This window comes from Falco naumanni, chromosome 6, assembly GCF_017639655.2.
Source record: "Falco naumanni isolate bFalNau1 chromosome 6, bFalNau1.pat, whole genome shotgun sequence".
Lineage (NCBI taxonomy): Eukaryota > Metazoa > Chordata > Aves > Falconiformes > Falconidae > Falco > Falco naumanni.
Window position 1 is genome coordinate 28,915,464 of NC_054059.1, and position 16,599 is coordinate 28,932,062.

The following is a 16,599-nucleotide window of genomic DNA, read 5'->3' on the forward strand; positions in this document are numbered from 1 at the left end:
CTATGAATAATCAACCAAGTTCCCCAAGTTGACATGAATTGTTCTAATAGCATACAAGCTCCACATATTTCACTGGTATTTTTAAAAAATGTGACCTCAATCAAAATCACTAACACTAAATTTCTGAAGATAATAGGGTACACATGCTAGCTAATTTCTACAGACAGCTGTACTGCATAGCAAGGTAACATTATTTTCTCTCCTACCTGCTAAATCTCAAGCATCTCAGCAACCAAGGTAGCTCAGAAATTGTATTTGCACTATTCTCTAAAAAGTCACCTTATTTAATGGATCTATACTTAGCAAATGAGATCAAATTGATTAATTAAGTTCCTGTCATGATTTCTTCTCATCCTCAGGCAAACTAATATAAAAAAAGAAACACACAATACTGCCCTTTTTATATAAGGAATGCAAACATTTACCTCAGCCGTCCCCATAGCGAACAAGAAGTGTACAGGATTTATGTCACAGACATTACTCTCTCTAAAAAAGAAAAAAAGAGTTAAGTTTAATGACCTCAGAATAATTTAACACAACTAAAAAGATTCCTGTAATCATGTACCCTAATGCTCAGCCTGGAAAAGCAAAAGCTGGCCCTAGGGAGGGACTGGTTGCTTTAATAGCACCCTCCTATACTCTGAGAGGCTGACCAAAAATTTGGAGCCACCAGAGACAGCGCTGGTTACTTGAAACAGGTAAGGTTCCAACCAGATGCAAGGAAAGTATTTTAATGCTATGCAAATAATTAAGCACTGGAACAGGTTGCCCACAGAAGACGTGCAACTTCCATCCTTGGAGTTTTTAAGACCCCCTGGGAAAACTCATCAGAATTCAGTGTGATCACGTCTTCAGCAGGAAGCTGGGCTCTGAGGTTCTCTCCAACCTGAATGCTTCTGCATTTCTCTGCCCACACCTACCACCAAGCCTTGCCATATTGCTCTGTTCCATTATATTCTTAAACAACTCAATTATGGCAAAAGGTCTTCCCAAATACTTATGTTCTCAAGCTTACATCTACCACATACTCTGATGAATGGCCTGTCTTCCCCTCCCTCACTCAAGTACCATATTTCTCAACAGAGCCCTGTATTTCTCCAACAGTTCTTCCAAAGTATAAATATTTGCTGTTACACACCACTCTTCCCAGTACTCTCCAACTTCTTCCATTCAAAGCCCTCCACCTCTAATTCTGTAACTCATCCAACTCCCCCACCTCACAACTTTTCCCAACTTCAAGTCTCACCTCTGTAATTCAGATTTTACACTACACCTTTAGCTCTTCCACTCCAGGATTTTCCCACCTTTTTTATTTTTTTCCTGCTGCTCAGTTTCTGTATTGTGCCTTCCCAAATACTGCTTTGTCCATTAAGCTATCCTACCCACTGAACACCAGCTGTTGCCCACCAACTAGACATTTTATCGAGGTGAGTCTGTTCTTCTCATCTGCTTCTCCCCACATTAAAGCAGCCCAGCTCCTGCTCTGGTAGGGTTTTCAAAAGAATCAGACACATGCTGGAGATATAAAAATTCTGTTTGGGCTACTCCAAGAGCAGAAGGACAAAGACATGTCTGGGAAAGTACATACCCTGTGGGTAGATCTCTATATGATGGCTAAATTGAGCAATAATGGCAAAGTTTTAATGAAATGCTCTTAAGATCAAGTTATATAATACCTATTACAAGTCCATATTAAGTAATTTTAAAATATCCACAAAAGAAAACTCAATTAAAACATAAAAACTAGAACAAAGAATTACAGAACATAAAATGAGGCTCAGGCTCGGCATGTGTTCCTTTTTAACACTACAATATGTTTGGGCAGCATTCAGATACAGTACTGATGGTGAGCATGCTAGGCGTTTGCTTCCACCTGGTGGAAAGACGACAGATGGACGTCATGCATTACAGATCACTTACGAAGCGTCAGTTTGCAGGGAGTTCAGAAACCTTCCTTGTTCCAGATTCAGCCTGTATACTTCAGAACTACAATGGAAAAATTCAAAATTACTCTTTTCTCTTACAAATACTGAAAAATACTGCTGCAAATTTAAAGAAGTTATAGTAAAATCAGGCGGTCAACAGGAATTTTTAAATATAAAATTTTCAGGTTTCACAACCTAAAAACTAAGACAAATCTGTCCTTCAGTGTTAAAAATACAGAGAAAAATGTGCATGTTCACCAAAGATATTTATTACACTGCAATATCCTACCAATTATTCTTTTTCCAGGGAAAAGAAGCATTAATTCCTTTTTTAGGATCTTTCAGTTTCCTATGATTTATGTTACATCTTAAATTGCTACTTACTTTGCATGAAATCCTGAAGACCTCATTTTATTTTTACTATGATTTCTCACAAACTCAACTAATTATATGTGATTTGACTCACATTTTAACAGCAACAAAACACCAACCAGGATAGAAAAAGTTACTTAACTTCCCTCACTTAGATGCTAATCACTTTTTAAAACAGTACACTGAATTGAGATTTTTTTGTAACAAATTTGCTAACATATAATGTACCCAGTTTAAGAATCAAAGGGAAAAAAAGTATTAAAACAGTACAAGCAACTGAATTTATATTAGTCTTCCCATATTTTCTACTCTTCACAAACAGTCTCAGTTATTAAATTGGAAGGAACTGCCATTTCTTCCAATTTTTAACTTTTCTGGTATTTCATTGTTCATTTTATTCCTGGAAGACGTTGCTAAAAAAGTGAAACAAAGTAATACACGTGAAACAAAGTAATACACTTGATCAATACCTTGCTCCTACAAAATACAGGTCACATGATGGATAGTGATAAGAGAAATCTCTACCAAATTTTGGTATTCTTGTCTTGTAGTAATGGCCATGTTGCGAATGAAACTCCACAAATCTACCACACTGCAAGAAGACAATCTGAAAAGAAAATAGAAAGCACTGAAACATACAGAAGCTGACAATCTCCTCAATTTGTCTTTGTCTTACAGTGATTTTTTTCAAGTTCACAGACAAGTTTATCACAACTCATTCAAACCATTTCTATTAAAAAGACAGAATCGACTACTGCTTCATCATTCTCATTAGCCACAGCAAAAAGCTTTATTAATAAACATTAAATGAATATTCACAAGAGTATATGCGACATCCTGAAAGTGACTCTGCAACCAGAAGCAGTATAGCCATCTCAGTGTTCTGCTGCACCAGAATTAACACCTATACTTCTGACAGTTAACTTCTTCCAGGTACAATGCCACGCAGACATCAATATGTTCATAGGTACTAAGCACATGAATGTCCTGACGCATGGCAGCATTCCAATAATGACACCAACGACTTCTGTGCTTTTTTTGTTGTTGTTGTTTGCCAACTGAATAAGCACGTTGTTTCTTTCTGAAACTTAGACAAACATCTCAGTCCTGCAAAACCCCTCAGGGAGGAATTACTAGGCTAACTAGTAGTAAATAAAATAGGCCAGAACCTGCCCCTATAGTCCTGATGGCAAGTTAACATGGCACAACTCAAATCATATGAAGGAATTCTTCCCACTCCAGAGACAGCATCATCCACACCATCCGTTACACTCATGCTGTACCTCAAACCATACCCAAGCACTGTGTGATGAAGAAACAGCTGGCCTGATCCAAACTCATGCCATGATGCATACAAACTGAAACTGTATCGATAATCTCAGGATAACTCTTGACTCTGAGCCCCATCTCTATTTAGCTTAGATTAGAAAAGAGTGCTAGTTTAGTTTCAAATCTGTATAGTCCATGCATCTTCTAGAAGTAGTAGACAATGAAGACTCTACATTTCCTACTGCTGGACTATATTGTTACCAATGGATGAGAACCTCAAGAAATGCGAGGTACAAAAGTTATTTTAAATCTGTTGTCTTTACATAACTGTATACTCCTCCCTTACGAGACACAGACTGACCTTGGCTGGTACTTCATGCCTATATACCATTAAGTCCTCCCTTAATTCTGCTTTTTCTAATACCAGAAACCCTAGTGTTTCAACATTTATCCACGGACTCACTCACCTTGGTCCAAGACCAAGTAGAGTATCATCTTTCAGAATTACAGAACAGTTTTCTGTAAAGAAACCCCCTGCCATGGGCAGGGACACCTTCCACTAGACCAGGTTGCTCAGAGTCCCATCCAGCCTGGCCTTGGACACTTCCAGGGATGGGGCATCCACAGCTTCTCTGGGCAACCTGTCCCCATAACTATGATTTGATACGAGATTACCGATGCAGCTGCACAGTTGGTGTTGTACAATGATGTTTTTAATTTGCATCCCAATCAATCCTTTGCATGCTTAATGCCTTTATGCTTTTAACTGGAGATTTACAACAAGCAAAGCTCTTTACTTATTTGTTTGAAACAACGCCCAGATCAAATCTTTTCTCTGTCATTATTATAGAAGAAATGCCTGCATCTTCATGCAGTACAGAAGCTACATGAACTATGAGAACACAAAATTAAATTATATCACATTCTCTTAGTTCACTACCAGTAAGCCATCAAAAACTTACTACCAGGAAAGAGAGAAGATGCAGTTTGCTTTCAAGGACAAAAGTGAATTTTCTTCTCACCTGCTCTAGCTCCAAAGATATTTCACAAAGTTTTTGATAGCTGCCAAAACCAACCAGATGTTCTGCTAGTGATCGCTTTACCTCTAGTAATTTTCAACTTAAAGATAAATTTCTACAATATTGAACCTGAAGAGATTTGTGTCCTCTGTCATTAGCAGTGCATACAACTTACTGCAAATCATGTTTGTCTTTCCTTCATACTAAATTGATTTTGGTCACTGCCAGAAAACTTCAACCTGAGGGTAGCAAAAGCATAGCCACCAGCATGTGGCAAAAATACCAATCAGAAATACAGGTCTTTTTGCAAAAGGCTGTGAAAGAAAAAAAAGATACCACTCTCTCCTAAGTCTGAAGCTCAGTCCAAGACTACAACTTACTAGAGAAGTGTAACTGGCTTTATGGATACCAGTATAACCAAAAGCTAACAGTGTCCTCTCACTGTGAAAATGCAAATAAGCCTCAAAAGGCAACATTGCAGAGACAGTGGGAGCAAACTGGAGAAAAGCTATTTTCCTTGTGCTACCAAAGCATGAGGCAGTGTGTCCAGTTTTGGGGCCCCAAATTCAAGAGAGATGTTGAGAGCATCAAAAGGGCTACCAAGACAAATGTTTTGTTTGGGGCAGAAGACAAAATGTACAAAAGAAGGAGAGGCTGGGAGAACCTTAGCTTGTTTAGTCAGGCAAAGAGCACCCTGCAGGACAACCTAATAGCAGCCAGCAAATGAGGTGCAGTTACAAAAATGACAAGTCAAACCCTTTGCCATAGCAACAGTGAAAATTTCAGATTTTCACAGGCAGGTTGGACAGGAAGGAAAAATTCTTTACAACGAGGTAGTACAGCATTACAACAAGTTATTCAGTGAATTTGTGGAACCACCATATGCTTGCAGTTTTTGACAGTCCTGTTCAAGCATTAAAGGACGCCTGAAGATCCCCTTCCAATCAATTTTTTTATGATTCTAAGAATTTCAAATGTAATTCCTCAATGTTCCCTTTTTCTAACATGATCAAAACATTATGACAGCTTCCTGAAATTAAGTTTTCTTTCTAATGATTTGTACGTTTTCGGAAAATCAAATTAAACATTAAGGTTGTATTAAGGACTGAAAGCAGGGCTTCAGTCCGAAATAGAGTACCAATTTCAGCTGAACACACACACAAGCCTTACTGTTTGTAACCAGTCAGAAACAAATTTGTGAACACAATGTGTTCCTCAGTCTCCCAAATAACTGTTTGGCCTGTATTACCAGAAACAACCTCCCTCAGACAGCTAAGTGGGAGGCTATTATACTGTCCCAGTTCCTGCCTTCTGCTACTTGAATTCAGACACATTCTTGGAAATCTCACTGGAAATTTTTTTGAAAAGACTAAAGACAGAAGGCTAGATGATAATGTCTCTCATCAAACAGTAAAATTTATTGAAACAAACCTGTATCAGAAATGCTAAGGTCTCTTCTCAGAAAAAAGTATTAAAACAAACACTTAAAAAAAAAAAAAAAGCTCACCAAAAAACAACAGCTTGTCCTAATGAAATCAGCAAAATTGTATGCTTAAATTTAATGTTTAATTTGAAACAATACTTTGATGAATCAGAAAAGCAAAATTTACAGAAGTAACACCTTTTATTACACCAACTGTTACAGCTGAAGAAATAAGCTAAGTGTTAAATAGCATTAGAAGCAGTAACTGAATTGGGCCTGAAAAAGAGCTGATGGTCCTAAGAACTCAACTGTTTCCTCCAGGTACAGCTATTCATTTAAAAAAAAAAAAAAAAACACACACAAACAAAACAACACACAAACAAAACCCCAAAATATTTACTCCCCTCCACAATCTTTGCCTCATTCATATACTTATGATAATCACAGCTACAATAACACTGACAAATGAGGCTACTGACTTACCTATAGCTATCCCACCTCTCAAAAATGGTGTGACAGCTTATGACTTGTCACAAAGGATTACGACTTAACATTACCCTAGAAAAAACACCTAATTCCATTTTTCACATTATTTTGTTTGTAGGCCAGATCATTATTTGAAGTTTTTCCCTACAGACAGAAGACTTTAAAAGTGGTAAGGCAAATTATAATACAAAGAGACACAGAAACAACATTTTGAATGTACAAAAAATGTTTATCCTGTTCACAATTCCTGAAACAAAAATTCTTCTACTCTGAAAGTTGTGTTGACTGCCTTTACTATATATGAAAATGCATTTTAATATACATATTAAACAATTTTTTCATTTATACATTGAAAACATTAAACATACCTTTGAGTAATCATCTGATAAAATCTCAAACGTAACCACTAGAGGAGAGAGCAAGAGAATTTTAAGTCAACTAGGTCAGCAAACTTATTTGCAAACATTGGCATAAATCCCGAAAATATTTACATTGGTGCTAACCTTTAGTCATATAAGTATTCCCCACAGGTGTCAATGCATAATGCAGACATTGTGATAAAATCTTTAATTATATAACTTTATTTGCAAAATAGTGTAGTTTTCTAAAACTTTAGAAACATATGAAGCATCCTGTAATCTTTTTATCATTCTTGTGTACTTGACACGTTCCTCAACACAACGCTCGACCATGTATTTATTGGCTGGGGAAGACCTAATCAAATGGTTTTCAGTGAGTGTTCCATGGACATGGACCACATCATGTAATCCATCAAACATGATTAAAAAAAAATGACACGAGTTTAGACATACTATGCACAAACCTGCATGTACAATCCTTCTAAGGGGTCAGCACTTCCTCACAAGTTTTAAGGCTCAAAAAATATCACAGATTTGGAAGCTACTATCCCTGCTAAACACTACAACATAGTGAACTTTGCCTAGTTTTAAATGAGCTGGGTTGGGAACATTAGGGAGTAGCTGCTTCATCTAAATTGGTTCCATTTAAATGAAGTAGCTCATTTAAACGTTACCTGAAGTGACTCTTTGCTACATTTCAAATTAAACATACTTTCGCAATCTAGTAAGATGCCAGTTCCAAAAAATGTTCTTTAAGCTCTAATCACCAGCAAGCATTTACTATTACAATGATTCCTACTCTTCTAAAGTGGGTCTCACTCTTGCCATACCTTCCTCTCTGCAGCCTCTCTGAACCCTGCCCATACCACCTCCCCTCTTGCTATGTTGTAGCACTGTCCCTTCACCTTATGTTACTCCTTGTAGTCCTGACACACAGGGTAAAGAAACACCATCACGCTCTACTGCACTTTTCCTGACCTAATTTAGCCGTTCTTTATTTTTATTTTTCACATCACTTTCACATACACCACAGTTAAACCCGTTTCATTCTTCCATAATGATTTAGGACTTCTGCCACTCTATGCTCATACCCTCATTGCTTTGGTCACCCCTGTATCCCAGTTTTCACCCATCAGACTTCTAACAAAAACCAAACCAAAACAACCAAACCACCACCACCCCCCAAAAAAACCCCACTTCTCTCCAAATCTATGCACCTCAAAACTCAGAGCCACAGCAGCTCTGAACTCCTCCCCTCATCTAACTGCCAGCAGATTCTCCCTTTCTCATTGTCTAGATGGCTCCTTGGTTGCCTCACCACAGTTGTTCTCCCTCCAAATGAGTAGCAAACAAGTTGTAATTAGGGCCTTGGTGATGATGCCACCTACCCTTAAGTATCTTGTTTCCAAGAAAACAAACAAAAAACCAAACCAAACAAACAAGGCAGCCCATTCTCAGGGAATTCTCTTTACCCTGTAATTCACCTACTGAGCTTGGGCTACAGAGAGAAAAGAGTGAGAACTCATTTCAGTAATGACAATGCAAGCACAGTATCTTCTCCTACCTTACTGCTTCACAGAAGGGGAAAGAAGGGAGATCTGGCCACTACCCAGCCATCACACCCACATCACATTCCCTGCACAGAGGACAGACTTCAGCCACACTCACTCTGAGTCCCACACTTACTGGCTCAAGGTAAATCTTACATTCTTCACACCACTCCAACAGAGTAAAGAATGGTGAAGGAGGAGGAGAAGGGAAAAACAGAGATAAAAGACCAGGTGATGTTTTAATCTAGATTCTTGTGTTCTCCCAAAATACATTCTGTTTCCTCAGCGCAGCAAGGGAGATTTCTGCTTGAGTCCGAACTGAATTACATATGAAAGATATCTTGTGCTAACAGCCATAGCTTATACTAACCTTCAGAATCTAAGCACCTTTCAAATTTCTGGGATAACTGATAGGTATCATAACAGCGGACCCTTGGCTTGTAAGTTCCTGAAAGAATAATTTGATCTTTAGTAAAAAAAATAAACAAAAAGATAACATTAAAGCTCTTTTTTTTTTTTTTTTAATATAATGTTTTACATATACAGGCTTTACTGCATTTCACTGTAATTATTCTGATCTTACCAAAGTCTCTGTGACTGGAAAAACATGACCCTCAGTAACATAACCTTACAGCCTGAGTTTTGTCTTTGGTGCCTGAAAGCACCCTGCTTGTACATAGGTTCTTCTGATTACCAGATACATCATACAGATTTTAATAATACCTTCCAGTCAGTCTGAAAGAGCAAGTCTCCTTATGCCATTAACACCTACTAAAGTATTCATGGTTAGATCCTCCTTTCACAGTTATAAAGTGTAGCATTATCCTCCATCCTTTAAAACAATACTGGAACAATGATGTTCAAAAGTTATTTAAAGCAAATTTCTGTACGTACAATAAAAATAATTAAGAAATTAGTCTTTAACTGTATTATAAACAATTTAGTTTTTAATTGAATTACAACCCCCTGGTGGTAGAGTGGTTGGACTAGATGATTGTCAACAGTCCGTTCCAACCCAAACTGTTTCATGATTTAAGAACATCTGTATTCCAAAAGGAAGTACTTCACAATACTGCTACCAAGACAGCCACTGTATCACATCTTAAGAGTAAGCTTCCAAAACTCTGTTCAATGCTCCACTTATAAATGAACCCATCAATTCTATTTGAAATACTGTCATTCTGCAATCAAGATTTTCTAGCATTTTTGACCTCTGCTAGAGACTCACTTCATTAACTCACCAGCTGCCATAATATACTGTCCATCTCTTGATACCTTAATCTTTGTGCTGACCGTGGGCATTTCAAAGTCTTGAATAAGTTCAATTCTTCTACGAATATCTATAAAGAAAAAAAAAAGTTTTGCAATGGTAGCCCAACTGTATCGGTCCAAAAAAACGTAATAGTTTCTTACGGAAGCATGTTGAGTTAATTGAGTATAGGAAATATCTCTTAATATCTTTTCAAGTATAAAGATTTTTTCAAGTATAATTGACATGTTTCAAGCAGATTAATACAGTCTGTTAATCCTGAAAAGCACATTACCTCCACACGAAATAAATGCCTATTCAGAGATAACTACGCAACCAGCTATTACATAACATAGTAGCAAATATTCATCATACATTTCACACAACTAAGATGTTGTATGATGTACTACATCCTCCTACTAACTATGTGCTTATTTGTTGGTTGAGTTCCTTGTACAACGCATTCTATGGTACATAAATAATATATTTTGTATAACAAGTTTAAGCTAAAATGACAATGCTCTTGCACTGTAGGATTAGCATATATATATGAGCAGTTTATAGTTAGACTTTACCATAAGCTATACATGGAATTCATCATCTACAACACTGATATTTAATGTCTGAATTTAAAACAACACTGGTAATACTTTATTCACATAAAGCTATGCAGAAAGTTGAAGTAACTATTTATATCTTTAATTTTGTAGCTTTTAAAATACGAGCTATCAGTTACTAAAGCTGTCTCCCTGTGGGTTTGCATGTCGTATATGTGCACCGGAATATTACTGAGGACTCTGAGACAGGAAAACTCACCCACATCTTTCTTCTGTAATGCTCTTTTCTTCCTGTCAGAGAGCCACTGTAAGAAAATATATAAATCAGTCTTGAGCAGATTATTCATGCAAGAACCAGAGAATCACTTACAAGTTTATCCAACTTGGAAGCATAAGTCCATCAGGCCGCTAATAATATTTTTCTTGATTATTTTAAAATTTCTGCTGATGAGTTTAACCACGCCACACCGAGAAAACTTACAGTCCCGGTTTTTAAGGGTCCGTAGAATAACACACCTACAAGTTAGAAATACACGCATTCAAACCGCATTTTTAGCTTAAAAAATCCTTACAGATGGTTTTAGTTACACTCAACGCAAGCCCGCAGGGAGAAGAGGCAGCTCAGCCAGCCGCCGGGCCCCGCACGCCCCCGGAGCCTCCTGCCGCCGGCGGGCAGCCCGGGACCCCGCCACTCGGCCGCAGGGGAGCCCGGCCCGGCAGCGCGTCCCCTCGCCCCGCTCGGCGGCCCTCTCCCGGCCGCCCGGCCGCTCACCTCCGGGAGGCTCCTGCCGGCGCTGAGGCTGTAGATCTTCACCTCGTTGAGGCTGGAGACCTGCATGGCCGCGACTCGGCCCGCCTCTTCCCGGGCGGAGGGGAAGCGGAAGGCGGCGGGCTTCCGGCTGCTGGTGGGTCAGGCCCGATCCCCCGCACAGGGAAGCGGCCCGGCCGTGGCCAGCGCCGCCGCTCGCCGCGGAACAGCTTCGCTGCGGCCCGTCTCCCCGCCCGTCCGTTCCTGGCGCGGGAAGCGCCTGTGGCGGGCGGCGGCGGCGTCCCCCCTCGGCGGGCCGGAGCCATCTTGTGCCGCCCGAGGGCAGGGGCCGCCGCCTGGCGGGGCTGTGGCGGGGCTGTGGTGCCCTGCCGGCCGCCGCCGGGTCACCACGGAGCAGGAGGTGCTTTTGCAGGCCTGCTGGGGGAGGGTTAATGTTCTCGCCCTACAGCAAACCGTGTCCGTTACCTGTGGAAAACGGTGAATCCAGGGTTTACTTGGTCAGCAGACGTAAAAAGGCACGGTTTTATTGCTTTGTAGCATCACTGGTTTTAGAGCAGAAGGGACATGCAAAATTCCTGACCGTTCCTTTTCTAACTTAGAAGAGCAACAACAAGGACTGAAATGATACATATGCCATCTGTGTACATCTTCAAGGACCAGTTAAAATCGCAACGAAATTCTTACCACAATGGCATATAACCAGTACAAGATGCAAACTGAAGCTGTTACAAATAATCACAGAGCCATAGAATCATTTAGCCTGGAAAAGACCTTTAAGATCATCGAATCCAACCATAAGTAAGCCTTACATATGGTATTCCCTGGATGATATATCGCAACAAAGATGATACCAATATCGTGACTAGCAGGGATTCTACCCTAGTTGGTGTTACAGGGCGTTAAGCTGAGGGAGATCGCCGCACCCCAGTACAGGTGCCTATGTGGGTCTTAGATGTCCGAGCCCCCATTTCAGAGACCTAAGGCTTCACTTGCTTAAATGTAGGTTGTCAGTGGCGTTTGAGATGCCATATGGTATCCATGGCACATAGATGGAGCTGACACAAGACCTATGGAAAACCCATGGTCTCCTGAGAAAAGGAGGGTCAGGAAGGACCTTATCGCTCTCTACAGCTACCCGAGAGGCTGTGGGCAGGTGGGGGTCGGTCTCTTCTCCCAGGTAACAAGCGACAGGACAAGAAGAAACGGCCTCAAGTTGAGCCTGGGAGGTTTAGATTGGATATGAGGAAAAGTTTCTTCACTGCAAGGGTTGTCAAGCATTGGAACAGGCTGCTCAGGGAGGTGGTGGAATCACCATCCGTGGAAGTGTTGAGAAAACGCGTAGATGCGGTACTTAGGGACATAGTTTAGTGGTGGACTTGGCAGTGCTGGGTTAACAGCTGGACTCGATCTTTTAGGTCTCTTCCAACCTAAACGATTTTATGATTCTCCAGCTCAGAGGCCAGGCAGGGTGTGCAAGGACATCTCAAGTGGCACTAGAAGCTCAGGCCGCTGAATCTCACCCCTAGTAAATGCAGCTAACGAAGCCTGAGGAGCAATGTAGGGCAGCAGCCACCAGGTGACGCCTTCGGGGAGAGCCCAACCCTCCCTAGGTTCCACTGCCTGATCACTTAGGCCACCCCTAACTGTTAATAGATATTTAAAGTTGAATCCGCGTGTCCGCACATCGAGGTCTTGTGCTCTTCGGGGTGCCCTAAGGATTTCCAGACATCTGCAGGGGGTTGGTTGGTGTGACGCAAGCCGTGCAGAAGGCCAGTGCCATCCTGGAACAGCAGCTGAAGGACCACTAGGATGCTCCAGGGCACCTCGAAAGGCATTACGAAGGGTCAGGAGGACTGAACCTACAATGAATTCCTAGATGTGTAAAACACTGGAGATTCTTACAGACTGGAGAATTCTATAACTTTCTTTAGGTGAGACTGCACAAGGATTCCTGACCTTCTTGTCCATTCTCTAGATGCATTTAACTGATCACAGTGCAAACAAAGAAGGGCAGAACTCAGAGGTTCTGGCTGCACAGTGGTAAACAGTGCTTTATTTCAAGTTGCTTGAAATTAACTTTTTGTTCTTTTCAGTCAAATTTAGTTTTCAGGAAGAGCTGATATATCTGAGCCTGGGCAGTCATACATTTAAGACTTCTTAGAAAATCAAAGGAGAAAAGATCAACTAGAATATGAACTACTAACATTTCAATCCAGATAACTTAAGAGCAGCCAAATCTGCCTGATACACTTGCTACAGAGTTAAATAAGTCGGGATCTAAATAATGCAGGAGAAGCTTTGACAAAGCATTTTGCTTCCATATATAATGAATCTTTGTTGCGTTCAGATTTTCCATCCAGATGAACATAGATGAGCAGGTAAGTATACTGACTGAAAACAGGTGTGATACAGGATGCTTTCAACCAAGAGCAAATCATTTTGCTTGCTTTTTCTTTTGCTCTTTTGTCAGAATTTGCTATGTGCATTACCTGGTGACAGACATGGTGGTGCAGTGTTGTGCAACAATGTGGTGATAAGCAACCTGCATGTTACCTTTACTGATTCTGATGACGACAGCACAGTGCCCCTTCAGCACATACATACATTATGTTAAGTACAAGTTGCCACGTACATTCACATTGAAACAGCATTTCATGTTCAGTGTACAAAAGCAATTCATCAGGGAGGTTCTGCTGCACTTAATGGTACAGAGACAGTGATTAACCAGTAGTCCAAATAACATATTTAAGAAATAGATACACCACTACAGAATTATAATAAAGAAGTCATTTGCACACTGATCTTAAAAGTACACAGAAAAATATTTCCATTCAAATAATATTTTATTACCCATTATCAACTTAGTCAATAGTTCCTTCACTGAAATATATTAGACTGTAATTTTAAATACATTGCTACAATAATAATAAAACACACAGAACTAGGAAATAGGATTTAAAAGATTCTTTCTAAGCAGAGGAAAAAACCCATACACATTACTAGAGGACTAAATAGGTAATGCACATGATAGATGTATAAATTGTTTTATAGAGAACTACAGCTCTGTGGTTGCTGATTTGCAAGCTTAAAACATAAACTTAACATTCCCATTAGTGTCAATGTCATAATTGTCTAGGTAATTAATTTTGGTTATCCATTAGAGAAATTTGCCTTGGGACATACTTCAAGTAGGATATTTCAGGACTCTTAATGACTGTTTGGAGACAGAGTTTTGCTCCTTAGTGTGGCATCTGAGGAAGCGCTCATAAACAGAGAGAGAGGCAAAGCCAGAGAAAGGTTCAGTGTCTTGATGGATCAAAGGGAGCAGAAAGACACATGATGATCATGGGGGAATTAGACAGCTTTGAGATCACATGGCATCACAAGGATCAGTCAGGGAAATGGCAGGGGAGATATGAGCTGTCACAGCTGTGTTACCGCCAAAGTGTGCGGCGCACTCTCCATATCCCATGGCATGTGGTGCTGCATGCTCCTTCCCTCCTCCACCTTCACTGCTGCTTCATACAGCCTAAAAAAATGTATAATGGGGGGAAAAAAACGTTTAAAAGTCACAGTGAAACCAGAAAATGGGATAATAGAAAACATTCAGTCAGACATTGCTTAGGTATTAATATAATGTTTCTTTGATAATTTTCTATTAAACCGATAAATTAAGTAGCATAATATTTTCCACTGTAATAACAGTAACCAAAAGCAAATGATTCCATAGGAAAAAATAAGAAAAGTGACATTGCTGCAATAAAAACACTTAGGAAGGAAATAGCATATATTGTAGTATCTAGAAATCTGACAACCCCTTCAGCTTGGATTTTACCTTATTCACTATAATATCTGTGTGTACAGAAGCATCCCCAACAGCTAGCGCTACTGCAGCAAGTAACATTTCCCGTCTGTTAACTCTAGTGTCAACTGACAGAATTCTAAATTTAAGAAGCTTATGAGAATGTAACATTTCTAAAATTAATCATGCAAAGCATCTCCGTGGCTTGAGACTGCAGCAAGGATCCAGTGAAAACTGTACTTGGTTTGAGATAGGAAAGAACTGCCTTACCTAGGTGATGATGTTTACTATACCTTTCAGACCCTTCTTATGGGTAGAAATACATGATGTACATACTGAAACATCAGCTAATTCTGTTTTCATTATTAAAACATATAGTCTAAAGAAACAAAAAAAATAGAAGATTAGACAATCACTATTTCTATGAATGCCATCACACACATCAATATGTTAGGGTTTTTGCACAACTTCTGCAAAGTCCTTTGTTGTGCCCTAGGGAACACCATGGTTGAAAAGAACCAGAATAATCACAGTTATAAGCACTGGATATTTAATTAGCCTAAAAAAGAGAAAGAATAAATGGAAAAAAAAACAGGGGGGGAAGACAAAACCAAAAACCAGACAGAATAGTTATTTCAGCCACAAATCTTTTTGGTGTCTTTTTCTGGAGAGCTTTCAGTAGAGACTTTCCTCCTCCACACATGATATATAAAAAATTGCTTTTTTTATATATCACTAAAAACGTTAAAGAGAAGCAAGGGAAGATGAATCCTGGGCCAGTCTAAAGAGTCTATCAATTTAGAGTCTGAGCCTTTGGCCTGCATGTTAGCTACCTAAAGTACGATTTAGATGGAACAGTCCAGGTCCAAGGCTCTGATTCAGGATGTCTTACATCAGCTGCTTTTGCCTAGTGCTAGAGGTACAGAAGCCTGTTAGGGGCCTTCATTTAAGGTTCTTGGAAGTGTCAAGAGCTCTGCTTCTGTGCATGACCAGACGTGCCTGGCCCCAGCATCTCAAATCCTCTCAGTTCAGGACAGATCACATGGAAAGCCAAGAGCATCTTTCTGTTTACTTCCTTGTGGGGCTTCATTTACATTTGATATGCAGAGACATGAGAAAAAAATTCAGTCTTTTGAAGAAAACCCCAGTAACGGGAGAGATTGCCCGAGCGCTGTAAGACAGCATGGTGATTAGATCACCCAACTGGAAAATGAGAACGGGATGCACCGTGTACTGTCTGAGGGGGTTAAATTCCTGCTTGCAAAGATGCCGCTCAAAGGTACCTGAAGCGTTCAGACGTTTGTTTCCTTCGGGGCTCTAGTGTGGAAGGCTCAGCAGAACAGGACTCCACAAGACCTAGGACACAGTCCCAGTATCTTAAGGAGGTTTAAGGCAACGTAAGGCAAACTCAAGACTTCGTAAGGACTAAAAGCCACAGGGAAGAAGCATCGCCAGGGGAGGAAGCACCGCTACCTTGCAGACTCTGCACCGCGTATTTGTGAAATACCGGGAACTCCCGGCAACGAAGGTATCCTAAGAGTTTCTTGAATTATTCCAGAACCTTCAGACTTGCTAAGGGCAGTCAGCGTCTGGTAACAACAAACGGCCGCTGCGCTATTTTGCGCGAGTTTAAAGGGCAGCAAAAGAAGCAAAAGAGACAGCTGCCAGAGCCGCGGCCGGCTGCGGAGGGGCTGCCGCGCCCCTACAGCCCTGCCCGCCGGGCGGGAGCCTCCCCCGCACCCCCGCCCCTCGGCGGCGGCCATCCAGCGCCCGCCCGGCCCCCGCCGCCCCGCTCCGCCCCGGCCGCCTCACCGGGCAA

At 40.6% G+C, this 16,599-nt stretch overlaps 1 protein-coding gene across 1 annotated transcript in view; it reads right to left on the minus strand.

Moving 5' to 3' along the window:
* The window catches only part of NOL10 (nucleolar protein 10), a 53,199-nt gene extending 42,103 nt beyond the window's left edge, over positions 1-11,096 (minus strand). The window contains exons 1-8 of the mRNA XM_040598511.1: positions 10,982-11,096; positions 10,469-10,514; positions 9,645-9,743; positions 8,774-8,851; positions 6,863-6,900; positions 2,768-2,904; positions 1,921-1,986; positions 426-486 (exon numbers count right to left, since the gene is read on the minus strand). Coding sequence (XP_040454445.1) covers positions 426-486; positions 1,921-1,986; positions 2,768-2,904; positions 6,863-6,900; positions 8,774-8,851; positions 9,645-9,743; positions 10,469-10,514; positions 10,982-11,047 — 591 coding nt within the window. The 5' untranslated portion in view covers positions 11,048-11,096. The remainder of the gene's footprint in view (positions 1-425; positions 487-1,920; positions 1,987-2,767; positions 2,905-6,862; positions 6,901-8,773; positions 8,852-9,644; positions 9,744-10,468; positions 10,515-10,981) is intronic.
* Positions 11,097-16,599: the final 5,503 nt, after the last annotated feature.